Below are 17279 nucleotides of genomic sequence, written 5' to 3'. Positions count from 1 at the left end.
CCCTCACCCGCCCACCTCTCCATCAGATGCCCAGTGCTGGTGGAAGATGATGGGACTCAGCCCAGCTTCCTGAGAATCCTCGAAGCCTGTGTATTCCCATCCTCACATCATCACGGAGAAAGCAGCAGCGGGCATCTTCCCAGCTTTTATTTTAACAAAGGAGATGCTGAGGGATGTCAAGTGGAACCGCGGTTTCCAGACCCCTGACTCCTTCCCCCATGCTGAGGGATGTCGGAGTGGAACCCAGGTCTCCAGACCCCTGGCCCCTCCCCCAACACCAACATCAGCCCTGGGAGTCAGGCGTCACCCTTCCTCACCCTCCTTAGGACCGAATCCTGATGCCTTGATCTGGCTCCCCTCACTGCCCCCCTGAACCCTTGTGATCTTGACCTGAGGAGCCACGTGAATCTTGGGAAAGAGGGGGAGATGGCAAAGGGAGGGGGAAGGTAAAGGTCGTGAGGAGGAAATGATGCGATGACTCTGGACTTCCCTTTCCTAGACTCACAGCGATGAGGGGAAAGTGCTGGTGTCACAACAGTTTCCTCTCTGAACCTTCAGGTTCAGCCTGCTCCTGTGTTCTTTGTTCCCAGCCCGCCCTGGCTCCCTTTGCCCTGACTGGGCGGGCGGGGCCTGTCGGACAAAGCTGGAGCTATTAAGGATGACAGAAGGCAGCCCCTACTCCCCATCCTTCCCCTGCCTCCCCCAGTCCTCGCTAGAGTTTCTCCTGCCAAAAAGCAGGTCCACCTTGAGGTCTCCCTTCCATCGGTGTGTTGCTGGTTTGTTTTTTTTTTTAGCTTTAAAAATAGTTTATTTCCTTCTTCACCGACATCCCCTCCCCACACACACATGCACATCCTGACCATTATTCAAAGCATCGCAAATTCAATAAAAACTGATGTTAATGTATTCATCTGACGCGATTCAAGATAAAGTGGATTTTAAAAGCGAACAGATGACAATTATGGGGGCTTCCCAGGTGGCGCTAGTGGTACAGAGCCCACCTGCCAATGCAGGAGACACAAGAGACTTGGGTTTGATTCCTGGATTGGGAAGATCTCCAGGAGGAGGAAATGGCAACCCACTCCCGTATTCTTGCCTGGAGAGTCCCATGGACAGAGAAGCTTGGTGGGCTACAGTCCACAGAGTTGAAAAGAATCTGACACGACTGAAGCCATTTAGCATGCAAATGTGGGAGGGGACTAGGGCAGGTACCCGTCACGTGTGGCGTGTATTTTTCTAGAATGTCTATTTTTTATTTTTTGGCTGCCCTGTGTGGCATGCGGGATCTTGGTTCCCCAACCAGGGATAGAACCCCATGCCTCCTGCGTTGGGAGCGCAGAGTCTTAACCACTGAACCACCAGGGAAGTCTCTCTAGTGTTCATTGAAATGGGTAGTGATCAACACATGTGCATCGTTAAGAAGGAGCGCATGCAGGAGCGGGGTGCTGTCTGTTTCCTCCTTCTCTGTCTCAGGTTGATCAGACGGGTAGAGAAGACAGAGTTCACGCTGTCTCATGTTCCTTATGGAGCTTATCAGGTGAAGTGACTTGCCCAAGTTCATGATTTGTACAGAACCAGCTGGGAAACCAGGTTTCCCTGTGACACATGAGGTTGGAATGACTGGGCTGGGGCTGGGACCCACGTCACCGCGACTGGGAGTCCAGTGTCCTTTCGATGACTCTGTGCTGCTGCGGGGTGTGTGACACGTGATGGAGAGAGGGGGCTCTGCTATCTGAAGCTCCTTTCCCTTCAGCCTTTGCTCCACAAGCCCTAATAGCCAATCCCAGTTTGCCCCCTCTTCTTCTTAAAAAAAAAAAAAATTATTTATGTAGTTTTGGTTGCGTGGGGTCTTAGTTGCAGCACACAGGCTCTCTAGTTGAGGTGTGAGGGCTCAGTAACTGCAGTACAAGGGCTTAGTTGTCCCGTGGCCTATGGGATCTTAGTTCCCCAACCAGGGGTCAAACCCATGTCCCCTGCATTGGAAGGCAGATTCTTAATCACTGGACCCCAGAGAAGTCCCCTGCCTCTCCTGGGTTTCTCTGTCTCTCCCTTACCGTGATTCCTTCTTCCCGGGAGGGCTTATGCCTGTGCTCTCACCTCTTCCACAAGACTACTTAGCTGTTCACAGTCCTAGGTCCACCCACCTCTCACAATCTTTTTTAAACAGAATTTTATTGAACAGTTGAATACCATGTTTCTCAAGGCTTTAAGCTTGCTGAGTAAATAGGCATTCATCCTAAACAATGAAAAAGGTTCTCCTTTTGTGCTGGGCTATGTGCAATGGCATTGGCAGTTGGAACAGACTATTAAAAATTTCTTGGAACGTTAAGAATAGGACACTGACACCTGAAACTAACACAACATTGCAAATCAACCGTATTTCAATAAAAATTTAAAAGAAGAAAAGAAAAAAAAAAAGCACAGGACATTGAAGTTGTTAGTGTTAATACAAAATATTAACATTATTACCATTGGGGAATTCCCAAGCTGTCCAGCTTTCAAAGCAGGAGTGTGGGTTCAACCCCTGGTCGGGGAACTAGGATCCTACATGCTGAAAGCCATAGCCAAATAAATAAATAAAACACATTGCTACCACTGACTGATCCTAAAGGAAATCAACTCTGAATATTCACTGGAAGAACTGATGCTGAAGCTGAAGCTCCAATACTTTGGATGCTGGGAGAGATTGAGAGCAGGAGGAGAAGGGGGTGACAGAGAATGTGATGGTTGGATGGCATCACCAACTCAATGGACATGAGTTTGAGCAAACTCCAGGAGATGGTGAAGGACAGGAAGCCTGGCGCACTGCAGCTCATGGGGTCACAGAGTAAGACATGACTAAGCAACTGAACGACAACAACCACCGATTGAATGCTTAGTATATGTCAAACCCTTGCTAAACACTTTACGTCATTTATCATCCATGCATGCAGTGTGAGGGGTACCAGCAAGCTTCCCATTTTTAACACGAGGAACCTGTGGCTCTCTTAGCATCTTCACACTGGAAACTGGGCAATTTGACTCTTGCACTGTATTTCAATGACTCGGCTTCTTTAAGAGCTCTGCTTTGGACCCACTCATGCTGCACTTGGAGCCTCCCTGGGTGATGGCAGAGGTGATCCTCACCCTCTGTGGGTCCAGCTTTAATCCTCTAGTATCTCAGAAGCTGGAGGATGGGGTAGAGTGAAGTCAGCCAGAAGTACGGGCATCGGGTTCCATTGACACCTACCTGGGATCACAGAGGGGAGGACAGGAAGGTCCAGAGAGGGTGGATTCCAGGGTTGAGGGTTAGCTGGTGGATCAAGAAATCAATGAGTGAGGAGCTCCGATGCCGAGTCACAAAACCCTAGGCCCTCCTTACTCCTGTCTGGTCTCTCTGTATTTCTAGCAGTCTCAGCAGCTGGAGAACCCGGGGCCTGGACTGGGTCTTGGGGATGCTCATCGCATCCAGAGAACATTTGGGTTAATGTACTCCGTTGTGGGATTCATCTGGGAGACGTCCTGCACAGATGGGCGTGGCATAAAACATCCTAAGCGCTGAGGGTGGGGTCTGACTGACTCAAAAGGATTGATAGAAAAGTGACGATTATCTGTTGCAATAAAACAGGGCCCTTGGTCTGAGGTCAGGAGTCTGCGGGCTGGGCTGGCCCAGCAGGGCACATGACCTGCACGTCTCTAGGCCTCAAAGCATGGAAACATACACACTGCCATATGTAAAATAGACCGCCAGTGGGAATTTGTTGTATGACTCAGGGAACTCAAACCAGGGCTCTGTAACAACCTAAAGGGGTGGGAGGTGGGAGGGAGGTTCAAGAGGGAGGGGACATATGCATATTTATGGCTGATGCATATTGATGTATGGCAGAAACCAACACAATATTTGAAAGCAACTGTCCTTCAATTAAAAGTCAATTTAAAAAACAGCAACAACAAGGAGGGGGTCCTGTAGTAGATTATCTTTGAGGGCAGTTTGGATCGATGTATTGGAATATTTGGGAAAAGGGCACTGGGAACGTTCTAGCAATACCTGATGGAGTGAGCTGTAATTCCATTAGGCCTCATGATGTCACCTTCCCCATGGAAACTGGGCCAGGCACTGTGGCTCTCATTTCATGGCCGAGGTCTTCTGGGAGGTTCAGCCAGAATCAGCAGTTGGGGGTCCCGCCCGGCACAGATCGGATGAGACCTGGTGGGGTGGGGAGTGGGGCAGGTCAGGACCTCCAGTCAGGGTTAAGCTTTACTCTGAGGTTTGGATTGCAGGTGTACATTCCCAAGAAAGTGAGACATTAGGATGTCATTGGAGAACCCTGGGAAGAGAGGAAGAGCCCTGAGGACTGGGATCACGTCTGGCTTCACTTACCTGACTGTGACAGCGTGAGAGAGGGTCTCTTCATTAGGCAGACCGGAACACAGCAGACCACCCAGCTAAAAAAGCAGAGAGTTCTGAGCTGGAACCCAGCGAATCTGACTCCAAAGCCCTGTCTTTCTCCTGTTCACTTGGGACAGGCTGGGCGTTGTGGGAGAGGAGGCGGAGGGCTGGGAGGGGTGCACCTGGGTGTTTGGCGGGGAGGGCGTGGTTAGACCCGGGCACGTGGCTTCTGGATCCCGGAGCCCTGCCTCTGACTACAAAGGGTTAAGGGACCTTGCCCCCCACCCCCACCCCCTTCCTCCCGCCTCCTCCCGCCTCCACCCCAGGCTCTTCCTGTCCTGAAGTTGCAATACCCCATCGGCCTCTCTCCCTTCCCCTCCCACCTCCTCTCAGCTCAAGTTTTCTCGGAGTTCTCCCGGCTCCGGGCCGCAGGGCTGGCCTTCCGGGTTTGAGGTCCTCCGGACTGGGCTGTGTCCCCGCCCAAGTCTCAACCCTCCACTCCCCGACCCGAGGCCCGGGCTCCGCTGGGGAGACGCAAGGACTGTGTCGCTGCCACTGTCCCGCGGGCCGCCACTGCCCCAGCCCTGATGGGGGATTGAGAGGCCACAGCTGGCCGGACATGGGCCTCCCCACCGTGCCTGGCCTGCTGCTGCCACTGGTGAGACGGGGAGGGGGCCCAGGGCGGGGTGGGCAGGCGGGAGAGGGGCGCCTGGGGCTGGAGAGAGCGGAGGGCCGGGCCCAGCCCCAGGCCTGCGTGGGCCTGCCGGCACACACTGCCCCATTCACCCGTGGCCCGAGCCGGGGACAAGTTTGAAAGTCCAGGAGGGAAAGCGGCCCCAGGCCTGGGCAGGCTGGGAATGTGGCGGCAGGTGCCCACAGGGTAAGGAGGGGCAGTTTGTTAGGAAATCGAAAGGAATGGAAGAAAGAAGGTGGGTCCTCTCAGAGTCCGGGTGGTTCTGCCCGGCACGTCGTTGTGTTGGGCCGCGGAGAGGCGAGGCTGTCTGGGCGCCGGTCTGAGAGTAGAAAGCAGGGGCTGGACGCCGCTCGTGAAGTGGGGAAACTGAGTCCGGGAGGTGGACTGGGATGTGGTGGGCTTGGGATGCTGTGTTGGGGGCATTTGGGAAGGGAGTGGGTGACCACATAGGGGCTGAGATCCCTCGGCCTCCCCAGGCCCAGGCCTCCCGGCCCCCTGGGGGGCACTCTTCACCCTTGGTCTGTGGCCTCTGTCTGTCAGATGGACCCTCGTAGGAGGAGGCCGTAGAGCCCAGGGCCTGTCCCCTGGCCCCCTCCCCCGACCCCAACAACAGATCGCTTGCTTTCTTCTTCCACAGCTCAGTTTGGGGAAGTTGGTAGACACTTGTTTTCGTCACTGGAAAATGTCCCTTTCTCTTGCCTCAGCCTTCTTTGAGTGTATCCTTGACCCCTCCGCAGTGGTCCGGGGGTGGAGACCCAGCCCCTCTACCTAGGTCAGGGGACTGCGTTGGCCGCTTTCTCCAGGTTCACCCTTCCTCTGCCCAGTGGCCACTCCCCACCTTGACTCCCCCAACCTCTCCTCCCTCCCACCCTCCTTCCCCCAGGGTCTCCTGCTGTGTGCCCTAATCATTCCTTCTTTTCTGTCAAGTCTCCCCACAAGTCCAGGCTTCTCAGAGTCTCCTTTTTGAACCTTTCTCTCCGGTTCCTCTCTCTTCTCTGCTCTAGTCCACCTTTCTAGACACTAGTTCCTCACGAAGCACCCCTCCTCCCTCTTGATCTCCTTCGTCCATTCTTCCACACCCCCAAGCCCACCTTTCCCTTCTCTCCAGGCTGTCCTCACAGGCTCCCCCCTTTTCCCTCTCCCTGACTCCTCTTCTCTCCTGGGGCAAACCACCCGATCCAGTCCTGTCTCCCTCAGGTACTAGCTGTCTGGACTTGAACGGGTTATGTAACCCTCCACGTCTTGCTTCTTTATTTCTAAGATGGACAGAATAGTCATCACCTCATAATGTCATTGTTTTAGTTTGTTTTGTATTTAATTTAATTTTATTATTGGGGTATAGTGGCTTTACAGTTTGTCTTAGTTTCTGCTGCATAGTGTCATTTCAAAGATGACATAGATGGATATATATCAGGTATTTCATTCCTTTGTGCCTGCTTGGTGCTGGGTAACTGTTTGAGGTGCTGGCAGTGAACACGGTCTTTGCCTTCATGGGATCTCTGATCTAGTGGAGGAACAGTGTATGGCAAACGGAAAGCACTCAGTATTAATGAGAGCTTTTCTACTGGTAGTAGTAGAAGTGTGTGTGTGTGTGTATTGCTTAGTCATATCCAGCTCTTTGTGACCCCATGGACTGTAGCCCGCCAGGCTTCTGTGTCCATGGAATTTCCCAGGCAAGAATCCTGGAGTGGGTAGCCATTGCCTTCTCCAGGGGATCTTTGTGATCCAGGGATGGAACCCGGGTCTCCTGCATTGCATGCAGATTCTTTACTGACTCACCAGGGAAGCCAGTAGTGGTGGTTATTGCTCAGTGGCTTCTGCATTTGGAAAACAGAGGTGCAAGGAGCTTGGATAGATAAAGAAAGGTGTCAGGTGCCTTGGGTTGCAGCTGATCCAGTCCAGATTGGGGTGTGACAGCTAAGGGAACAAGCTCAGCCTGGAACTGGAGGGGACACAGGGGGTGTGCGGTGCTGGGTAAGGCTGTCCCTGGGCCAGTCAATGAGCAGTGCAGGCAATACGGTGTGTGTAAGGGGGCAGAGGGTGGTGGAGGTGGGAAGAATGCAGGAGACACTGACAAAGCACACAAGATCTTGCTGCTCCCAAAGAGCTTACAGTCTTGTAGTCAAGACAGCTTACAGAAAAATAATGGTTTTAGAGATCTCGGGGAAAATGCCCACAAAAGCGTGATGCAGTGCCCTGGAACACCTGATGGGAGGCAGAACCAGGAGTGGGGTGAGTGCTGTCCTGTCTGTGGATCAGTGCCCAACTCCCTCCCCAGTTGCCCATCTCTGACCTAACTAAGAAATCTTTTGTGTCTGCATCTTATCTTCCCTAGCGGTCCTATGGGACCTGCACTTCAAACGTGCTCCTCCTTGGTTTGTTGAATGAATCAAGGATGGAATGAGGGAGGGAATGCCTCCTGGAAATGGGGTTTTAGAGCTGAGATTTGAAGTCACAGACAAGCAGGAGGCTGAAAAAAGGGATACTGGTCGGAGGGAGAGTTTGGGCTTCCCTGGTGACGCTAGTGGTAAAGAACCTGCCTGCCAGTGCAAGAGATGCAAGAGACACAGGCTCGTTCCCTAGGTTGGGAAGATCTCCTGGAGGAGGAGGAAACAGCAACCTGCTCCAGTATTCTTGCCTGGAAAATCCCATGGACAGAGGAGCCTGGCGGGCTACAGTCCACGGGGTCGCAAAGAGTCAGACACAACTGAAGCGACTTAGCAGGCACGGAGGGACAGAACAATGGGGTTGTATGTTGGAGGCTGGAGGTGGCAAGAAGCTCAGTGGCTTGACTGTAGGGGTAAGACTCTGTTGAGGAACAAAAAAAGTGAGAGGGGCTCCCCTGGTGGTCCAGCGGCTAAGACTCTTGAGCTCTCAATGCTGGGACCCTGAGTTTGATCCCTGGTTGGGGAACTATATCCCACATGCCACAACTAAGACCCTGTGCAGCCAAATAAATAAATAAAAATAAATATTAAAAAAGAAAAAGTGAGAAAGAGAAACTTGAAGGAAGTAGGGGAAGGGACAGAGAGAGAATCTTGACTGTGATCCTGAGTAGAGGAATTCCGTTCATTCATTCATTTCTTCATAAATGATTCTCTCATGTCCGCTGTGTCCAGGAATGAATCCAGAATAGTAGTAGGTACCTCTTCAAGTTCTCATTCAGGGAAGGAAGGAGTGACCTATGGAAATGATGTTCAGGGTCAGGCGAGAAAGATTCCTACACCTGTGGGTGCAAGTTGAAGCTTGAATGCAGATAAGCAAGGGTGTAGGCTGGACTGGAGCAGGGAATAGGCAAGGAGACAGTGGCAATGATAGGGAGTGAGGCAACCCATGGAGACGACTGAGAGATGACGGAGGAGGTCTGGCAAGATGGACTACAGACCTGGATTGCGGCATGGGAGGGATGGGGACCCGGAGGAGAGAAGGGTGGCCAAGACAAGTTGATGTTGTGATATCTGTCTAGATCAGGAGGTTGATGGGTTTTGTTTGGGGGCATGTAGAGGGTCTGGGAATTTGCCAAGTGAAGTGCTTATCTGACAGGCTCGAGCAGAGGTTCTCAGACTCTTATCTGCCTTGTGTTCAGGCAGGAATGTTCAGACTCTTATCTGTAAGCGCTGCCTTCACTCACCAGGGATGCTCAAAAGGAGAGGAAGCCTTGCCAGCATCTCCTGTGAGATTGTGCAAGTGGGTGTGCGAGTGTGTGGGAAGGAGAGAGGAGTTTTCCCCTGGAGATAAATTATTCCTACAGTCCAGCACTGACTCCCATCTTCCCACTATGGTTATCACTGGCTTTTACTGGAGTGGAAGAGAGATAGTCATAAAATCATTCAGTCAAACCACATTTATTTTGCCTCTACAGTTATGTGTGCGAGGGATTAGACAGTATCTCTGACCAAAACACTTTCAGATCTCTCATCGCATAGTTTATGGTCTACTTGGGGAGATTATTATCTAGTCACCCAAAGCTGTTATGTTATGGTAAGAGCCCAAAATAGATATAATAAATTCATGTTTTTAAAGTTCACGGGGTGGGGTTTGCATGGGATGAGCTGGAAGGGGGGAAGCCTCACTGATGGGGGGCTTCAGGGGAGGGAGGCCGGGCCTCAGGCTCCAAGCAGAGCCTTGGAGGAGAAGCTGTCTTAAGCTCCCCAAAGATTTTGACATCAAATGAACAAAACGCACTTTAATGAAGAAGTGAATGGGGGACGGGATAGGGATAGTGAGGCGGCCGGTCAGAGTGAGACCACAGGGGCTGCTGTCAGCTCTTCCACCCCCACGCTGCAGCCCCAGGGCAGGAAGTCGCACTTAAAAGCCTCCCCAGGCGGAAGTTGTGGGGGAGTTGGAGGGGTGCTGGGCCACCTCCTCAACTGTCTCTCCAAAGGCACCCCAGCTTCCTGCCTTTGCCCCAGGTTGACTGGGGTCTGGGCGCTCAAAACTCACCCTCTGTTTCTACTGTTTTACTGCAACCTGCCAATGCAGGAGACATAAGAAACGCGGGTTCGATCCTTGGGTCCGGACGATCCCCTGCAGGAGGGCGAGGCAACCCACTCCAGTATTCTTGCCTGGAGAATCCCACGGATAGAGGAGCTTGGCGAGCTGCCGTTCATAGGGTCTCAAAGAGTCAGATAGACTGAAGCAACTTAGCACAACACGCATTTCCTCCGTGCCGAGGGATGGCGCCCACTAGTGGGGGGACCTGAGGCCCTGGCCCTTAGGATCCAAGTGGGCTGGCCTGGGGCGCAGGTGGGGACTGCCCGCCCCCCCCCGCCCCGCCCCACCCCGGATATGGTGCTGGTTGCCTTCCATCCCTGTTTGCTTGCTCCCTTCCTCATGGAGCTGGGCGTTCAGAGCTCTGGAGTTTTTCCTGTGCAGCCTGTGGGCTTGCGGGAGGGGCTGAGGAACCTCAGAACTGGCCTTGTTTCCTAAGGATTATTTGAGGACCCCAGGGAGGGCCCCAAGCCCAACCCAGCTGGCCAGAACCAGCTGAGCTGTGGGAAAGCAGTGAACTCAACTGGGAGGGCAGCCTTGGTTCGCTCCCTTCTGGAGCCAGGGTGGGTCAGGGGGCCCTCGTCGTCGGGGGGACTGGCAGAGCTGGGAGGAGGAGGGGTCTGGGTGAGGCTGAGTCTAAAGGAAGGATGCTGAGGGATGGGAAGGAGCTGAGTGGCCCTCCGGGAGGGGGAGGGGCGGGTAGTGACCTGAGAGGGGGAAGCCCGAGGTCACCGGAGACTTCCCTTTGGATGGAATGGGATAGGGAGCCATTTCCCGAAAAAGTGGGCCAAGAGGGACAGAGACCCATGGCCTGGCTGTTTGGAGGAGGAGGAGGGGAAGAAGGGGGGTGCTGCGTGGGGATAGAGCCTGGCCCCAGGCGGAGGGAATCAGATGGGATCCAGATTGCGTGCGGGGTCCTGATCCCATCAGCCTTTCAGCTGACTCATGACCCTTGAGGAGCCGGGGAAGCGACGGGTCCCCTCGCCCTCCCCTGGATTCCCTCCCTCCCTCTGGCCTGAGTCACTGGGCGGAGCTGCTGGGAAAAGATTTCCCTTTCCCGGATCTGAGTTAACCCCCAAAGTGCTGGGGATTGCGGCAGGAGGCCTGTGGCCTGAGAAAGCCTCTCTGCCTCCTTCTTGGGAAGCTGATTCCTCACCAACCTGCAGTCCCTGGAAAGCTGCACCCCCCCCAACCCTGGCTCAGAACTGGACCCCCAGTCCGCCCCCATTCTTTTTCCTGACGCTGTCTCTGCAGGTTGGCTCTGCTTCCAGCCGCCTGGATGTAGTTCCAAAGTCCCCTGACCTTAGGTGCTCTGAGCCCTTCTTCGGGAAAGGAACTGCACGGACAGGATTGGGAAGCCCTTCCCATAAACATCCCCAAACTCTTCCTGTTGCCCTGGAAGCCCCAGGCCTGTTGTCAGGAGTTGTGGCACGGGGCTGGGGTGGCTAGGGAAGGGTGCTGCCTCTGGGTAGGGGAGGCGCCCTAGAGGGTTGCAGCTGGGTTTCTGAGTGTGGCTTCCTCTGGCTGGGGCTGGGGCTGAGGCTTCTGACTGCTGCAGCGACACCCAGAGGGGAACTTGGGGGTGACCTACTTACAGCTTACCTGCTCTGTGCTGCCAAGCCCTCCTGTCCTCGCTGGGGTCTCTGGGCTCTGATTTCCTGCCAGTGCAGTAGACATAGAAGACTTGGGTTCGATCCCTGGGTTGGGAAGATCCCCTGCAGGAGGAAATGGCAACCCACTCCAGTATTCTTGCCTGGAGAATCCCAAGGACAGAGGAGCCTGGTGGGCTACAGTCCATGGGGTTGCAAAGAGTCGGATACGACAATGTAATACAGGAAAGGGCATGACCCTAAAGATTCGCCTCTGTGAATGTTCACAAAGTGAATATACCGTGAGCACAGCACCCAGATGGAGAAACGCCATCTCAACCTTTAGGGCTGCTCATTGGAAGGAAAGAAAGGCCTGTTCTCAACCCTCCAACTGAACATCTGCCCTGGTCCAGTCCTGAGGGCTGGTTTGGGGAAACAAGGATAAAGTACAAGCCGCACCTGGGATCTTCCAGCCTTGAGTTGGAGGGAAAAGGATGGGAAAACAAGAGAACAGTGGTGATGGCACAGTGCCAACAGCCTAGGCAGAGTGTGGATGGGGGTGTCCCGGGGAGAAGACTTGAGAAGGCTGGGAAGGCTTTAGACTTGCTACCTCTACGATCCCCATCCTCCCTCTCCTGAAGGTCCTCCTCCATCTGACTCCTCCCCAGGTGCTTCCAGCTCTGTTGGCAGATGTGTACCCCACAAGGGTTCCCGGGCTGGTCCCTCACCCCGGGGACCTGGAGAAGAAAGAGAGTTCCTGTCCCCAAGGAAAATATAACCACCCTCAAAATAGCACCATTTGCTGCACCAAGTGCCACAAAGGTAGGAGAAAGAGATCCCCATGGAACTCCTCAGTCAGGAGGCCCTGCTTCTTCCTTTGCATTTTCCAGATGTTCTAGAACCTGGCTTGGTTGCCTCTCCTGGTCTGGGGCTTTCTCCCTCCTTTCCTCTCCTAGGGATTTTGGGGGGGTGTCCAGGCTATCCTCCCAGGCCTGGGGCTCCTCCCCTGAGCTCCTGGCTGCAGCCTCATTCCAACCCCCGAATCACAGGTACCTATCTGTACAATGACTGTCCGGGCCCGGGGCTAGACACGGACTGCAGGGTGTGTGCCTCTGGCACCTACACCGCCTTGGAGAACCACCTCAGACGATGCCTGAGCTGCTCCAGGTGCCGGGATGGTGAGTCTCAGGACGGTGCAGGGCTCTGAACAGACTGTTTCAGGTAGATGTTTGGAGGGGTGTGCAGTCTGTCTCTAGGGGAGGGGACAGGTGTGTGCTGCTGGGGGTGGGCAGGGACGCTCGTGCACAAGTGACTGAGTGCATGGCTGTGAGCGTGTGTTACACAGAGAGACACACCAGATGAGGAGCGTGGGGGCTCATACCCCATCTCCTCCCCTCACCAGAAATGTTCCAGGTGGAGATTTCCCCTTGTACAGTGGACCGGGACACCGTGTGTGGCTGCAGGAAGAACCAGTACCGGGAGTACTGGGGTGAAACTGGCTTCCGGTGTCTGAACTGCAGCCTCTGTCCCAACGGCACAGTGAACATCCCCTGTGAGCATGGCTCTCCCAACCCCGCTCCCCGCCCCATCTCCATCTCCAGAGAAGGGTCTCCGCCTTGCTGCACCCCTGCCCCTCCCGGCCCTCCCTCTTGCCCTCAGGGTGAGGGGCGTCCTCTTTCAGCTGTGCGGCTTGTCTCCCCGCAGGCCAGGAGAGACAGGACACCATCTGCCACTGCCATATGGGCTTCTTCCTAAAAGGCGCCAAGTGCATCTCCTGTCATGAGTGAGTCCTTCCGCCAGCTGCTGGGCACTGGATTGGGGTGGGAGGATGGAGAGGTTCTAGGGGGTGCTTTTGCTCCTACGGGATGCTTTTTCTTTTCTTTGTAAATTTTTATTTATTTATTGGTTACGAGAGGGCTTTCTCTCATTGAGGAGAGCAGGGGCTACCCTCTAGTTGGGGTGCACGGGCTTCTCATTGTGGTGGCTTCTCTTGTCGCAGAGCACAGGCTTTAGGGCACTCGAGCTTCTGTAGTTGTGGCACATGGGCTAAAGAGTTGCGGCTCTGAGAGCCGGGGCTCAGTCATTGTGGCGCATGGGCATAGCTGCCTTGAGGCATGTGGGATCTTCCCGACCCAGCGATCGAATCCATGTCCCCTGCATTGGCAGGCAGATTCTTAACCACTGGACCACAAGGGAAGCGTGATACTGGCTGTTTAGTATGGGAGACACTTCATGTCGAGATGCCAGCGAATTTTCCCTGCCCCCAACTTGTTCAGAAATCTTACGAAGTCTGAGGAATAGAGGCTCATACCCCCAAGGACTTGCAGTTCCTTTTAGACATTCAGATCTTTTTCTGAGGACATTCAGATTCTTGGGTGACAGACTCTGCTATTGATTCTAGGAATACACGTTTACATCTCTGAAATCAGACTGCATCTTACAAGAGTTGATGGCACAGGTGGCAGCTGTGTGTAGGATGTAAATAATGATGCCTTTGACTGTTAGGTTTGATGCAGCACCGTCTTCCCTTCCCAGTCCTTTTGATCATGCCTCCTCACTCCTTGCTCTGCACACTTGCTTCCAAAGAGGAAGCTCTGAGGGCTCTGCAGTTGAATTGCCCTGGGTTTAAACCTCAGGCTAGCCACATACTGGCTGTGCGAGCTTAAGCCAGTGACTTAACATCTCTGAGCCTTAGTTCTTCTTTACCTTTAAAGTAAAGATAATGACATCAGGTTGGCAAAGTTGTAAAAACCACAGAACATAACTACAAAGTGTCTGATGAGAAATTAGTTTCTTTTTCCCACTAGTCTCTTTTTCTTAAATCACTTTTACACCCTTTCCGCGTGAGCTTGTGAGTTGGGCAAAATCAGCTCTCTTTGTTTGCAGATTCCTGCGGAGAACTCACCTCCTCAAGTTCCTTCCAGAACCCCTGATGTAGTTCTCATCCTTCTGTGCTGCCTGGTGCCAGCTCCCAACATGGGAAGATGTGCTTGTTCTAGTCTCTGGCTTCCCCCAGCAAGATGTGTTTTTCAATGGTTCACATGCGTGCTAGACCCCCTCTCAAAGTCAGGTGCTGTCATCAGCAGTGTCATCTAGAGGAAAAGTTCTTTCATCTCTCTGCCACTGGATTCTCATCAGTAAAACAAGGATAAAATAATTCAAAGGACTTCCCTGGTGGTCCAGTGGCTAAGAGTCAGCATGTATCAAGTGTTTACTATATGTCAGGCATAATTATTTTACTTAATCCTTAGTCCAAGTAGGATCCCTGTTTTACTGATGAGAAAACTGAGGCTTACAGGTGAAGTGATGTGCCTATAGTCACACAACCAGTCTAGTGACTCTGACTCTGACTGGTGGCTCAGTGGTAAAGAATTCGCTGCCAATGCAGGAGACACAGGAGATGCTCATTCAATCCTGGGTCAGGAAGATCACCTAGAGAACGAAATGGCAACCCACTCTAGTATTCTTGCCTGGGAAATCCCATGGACAGAGGAGCCTAGCGGGCTACAGTCCACGAGGTCACAGAGTCAGATATGACTGAGCACGCACACACTGACTGCTTTTAACTCTTTCTCTACACAGTCTCTTCAAGATCAAATCCAGCTCTAACATGAAATGATTCTGGGATCAGCTAATTTTTTTTTTCCTTCCTCTGCATCAGTTGCCAAGATAGGATTAATTTCCATTCTATCGCAAGATAGCTAAATATTTGTAAAGGGCAGAATTTCCAACAATCTGTATGGGTCTTTCTATTTTTTTCCCCCTTTATTCCTCTTAATGCGGGGCCTCTACTCACCAGCACTGTCTCTTTTAGGTGTAAGAACAAGGAATGCGAGAAATTATGTCCAACCCGACCTTCAACTGGTAAAGACTCTCAGGACCCAGGTGAGGAGAACTATCCTAGTGCCCAACCAAGCCCAGGGGCCCTTTCCTGGTCTTGCCCCTGCCCCCATCCATCCCGTACTGCCCAGGCCTCTGACTGCGTTCTGCTCCGTCTCCAGGCACTACAGTACTATTACCCCTGGTGATTGTCTTCGGGCTTTGCCTGGCATCCTTCGCCTCTGTTGTTTTAGCATGTCGCTACCAGCGGTGGAAGCCCAAGCTCTACTCCATCAGTGAGTGGGGACTTTGGGAGGGCAAGGGAATAAGGGAGGGTGGGGTGCACAGGCACAAGGGAGATTAAGGGTGTCCTCTTAGTTCCCTGCTGAGGACCCCACTGGCCTGAGCTGGTCCGGGATGGCTGGTGAGAGCTCATACTGCATCAGTGATTCTCTCGTCCCTGGGGTCACATAGGCCCTGAAGCGTGTCACCACAAGGGCCCACCACCTGCGATGGGCGCTGGGGCTGAGAAAGGAAGTGAAATTTGTGACGCTCTGTTTCTTTTTTTCTCAGTTTGCGGGCAGTCGACTCTGGTAAAAGAGGTAAGATGAAACCGGGGAATGACCCCCAGTCTTCCCTGACTGTCCACTATTACCTTGTAACACCCAAAGCACCCAGAATCAACCCCTCGCCCTAGGTCTCCCCTGATTCCCTCTAGCCCGGCTCCCATCCATAATCCAGAAGAACTGGGGCTGTGGGGCTGTTTTTCCTCTTGTGCTAATGCTGTGCCGTCCCTTCCTCAGGGGGAGCCAGAACTCCTGGCCCCAGCCCCAGGCTTCAACCCCACCACCACCATCTGCTTCAACTCCACCCCAAGTTCCAGTCCTGTCTCCATTCCCCCTTACATCCCGTGTGACCGGTCCAGCTTCAGAGTCGTCACATCTCCCTCCAGCGAAATGGCCCCGCCCCATCTAAAGGCTGGCCCCATTCTCCCGGGGCCTCCGGCCTCCACCCACCTCTGCACCCCAGTTCAGAAGTGGGAAGCCAGCGCCCCCAGCGCCCCCGATCAGCTCGCGGATGGTGAGTTCCTCATTCATCCTCTCTGGGAACCCCGGCCGAGGAGGCGGGTGGGCGGGGCGCCCTGTGTCGCGAGCGCGGTGGGGGGCTGGGCCGGAGGGCTGCCGCTCCAGGCTCACCGCGCTGCCTCCCTGCAGCCGACCCCGCGACCCTGTACGCGGTGGTGGACGGCGTGCCCCCGTCGCGCTGGAAGGAGTTGGTGCGGCGGCTGGGACTGAGCGAGCACGAGATCGAGCGGCTGGAGATGGAGAACGGGCGCCACCTGCGCGAGGCGCAGTACAGCATGCTGGCGGCCTGGCGGCAGCGCACGCCGCGGCGCGAGGCCACGCTGGAGCTGCTGGGCCGCGTGCTCAGGGACATGGACCTGCTGGGCTGCCTGGAAAACATCGAGGAGGCGCTGGGCGGCCCCGCCCGCCTTGCGTCCGAGCCCCGCCTTCTCCGGTGAGGCCCCGCCCCTCCGACTGCGGGCCGCCCCGCCCTGTGGACGGCTGCTTCCTTCCTGCGCCAGGCAGCCCGGAAGGACCTGCGAGATGCCCTCTGGACCTCCTGGTTATTTTTCTGGAGAGGAAGAGTCTTGTAGGAGCAGGCACGATCTGGCAGCCACTGACCTGGTGCTACTCCCTCAGTGTACATAGCTTTTCTCGGCTGCCTGAGCACTGCTGGCGGGTCAGCTGTGTCTAGTATGTGTGTATCTCCGTGGAGTACGTGTCTGCGTGTAGCGTGTGTCTGCGTGCAGTACGTGTGTCTGTGTCTCTGTATGTGCGTCTGTGTGATGTGGAGTGTGTGTACTCGTGAGAGAGGCCGAGTGTGCCCGGAGCCCATGGCAGTGGTTGCGAAAATGAGGGGCGCCCTGCCTCATTGCCTGTTTTTTTGGACTTGGAGAACCCAGCAAGGCAACTTGAGGACCCTATGTTCGTCCCTGAGCCGGTTTCGCAGTAGATAAGCCATCTTTGTATCCACTCTGCACATCCATTCATCCATTCTGTACACTAATAGAAACTTTGTCCCCCTGCCTGGACCAGCTGAACTGTCCCTAGGCAGGGGGGGAGCACAGAACAATGGGGCCTCCCAAGGGAGCTGTGGACTTCTGTAAATACACTAAAATCCTCCAATTAAAGCTCTGCCCTGGAGGGAGTGGTTTTTCTGAGTGATGATGCTATTGTGGGAGGCGGGGGAGGAGGAGGCCAGAGCCCTGATCCTGGCGGGGCACAGGTGGAGTCACGTGTGCTCAGTCTGTTAC

General features: G+C 54.1%; 1 protein-coding gene and 1 long non-coding RNA gene across 3 annotated transcripts; one reads left to right on the top strand and one right to left on the bottom strand.

Moving 5' to 3' along the window:
• Nucleotides 1–1616: 1616 nt before the first annotated feature.
• LOC122679920 lies at nt 1617–4556 on the bottom strand. Its single transcript, XR_006336579.1, has 3 exons — nt 4361–4556; nt 4028–4186; nt 1617–3292 (listed from the first exon to the last, which is right to left on the bottom strand). It is a non-coding gene; the product is annotated as an uncharacterized LOC122679920 (long non-coding RNA).
• Nucleotides 4557–4582: 26 nt separating this feature from the next.
• TNFRSF1A (TNF receptor superfamily member 1A) lies at nt 4583–17160 on the top strand. 2 transcript variants are annotated; one of them, XM_043880772.1, is made up of 10 exons: nt 4583–5027; nt 11812–11965; nt 12193–12321; nt 12546–12695; nt 12848–12926; nt 14958–15028; nt 15145–15258; nt 15536–15564; nt 15766–16042; nt 16177–17160. In XM_043880772.1, the coding sequence occupies exons 1-10, from the start codon at nt 4989–4991 to the stop codon at nt 16482–16484; spliced, it is 1350 nt and encodes a 449-aa protein (XP_043736707.1). In that variant the 5' UTR covers nt 4583–4988; the 3' UTR covers nt 16485–17160. The 2 variants fall into 2 exon arrangements, with proteins under 2 accessions (XP_043736707.1, XP_043736708.1); XM_043880773.1 differs by lacking the exon at nt 15145–15258 and having other exon boundaries at nt 4747–5027.
• The last annotated feature ends 119 nt before the right edge of the window (nt 17161–17279 follow it).

Source organism: Cervus elaphus, chromosome 22, assembly GCF_910594005.1.
Source record: "Cervus elaphus chromosome 22, mCerEla1.1, whole genome shotgun sequence".
Taxonomy (NCBI): Eukaryota; Metazoa; Chordata; class Mammalia; order Artiodactyla; family Cervidae; genus Cervus; species Cervus elaphus.
This window is presented reverse-complemented; position numbering and strand designations above follow the sequence as displayed.

Bases quoted from the DNA above. Each gene is read 5' to 3' on its own strand.
- TNFRSF1A (XM_043880772.1), top strand. From the start codon at position 4,989: ATGGGCCTCCCCACCGTGCCTGGCCTGCTGCTGCCACTG. The intron at 15,259-15,535 runs GTGAGTGGGGAC...TTTTTTTCTCAG, and splicing joins GCCCAAGCTCTACTCCATCA to TTTGCGGGCAGTCGACTCTG. The intron at 15,565-15,765 runs GTAAGATGAAAC...TCCCTTCCTCAG, and splicing joins AGTCGACTCTGGTAAAAGAG to GGGGAGCCAGAACTCCTGGC.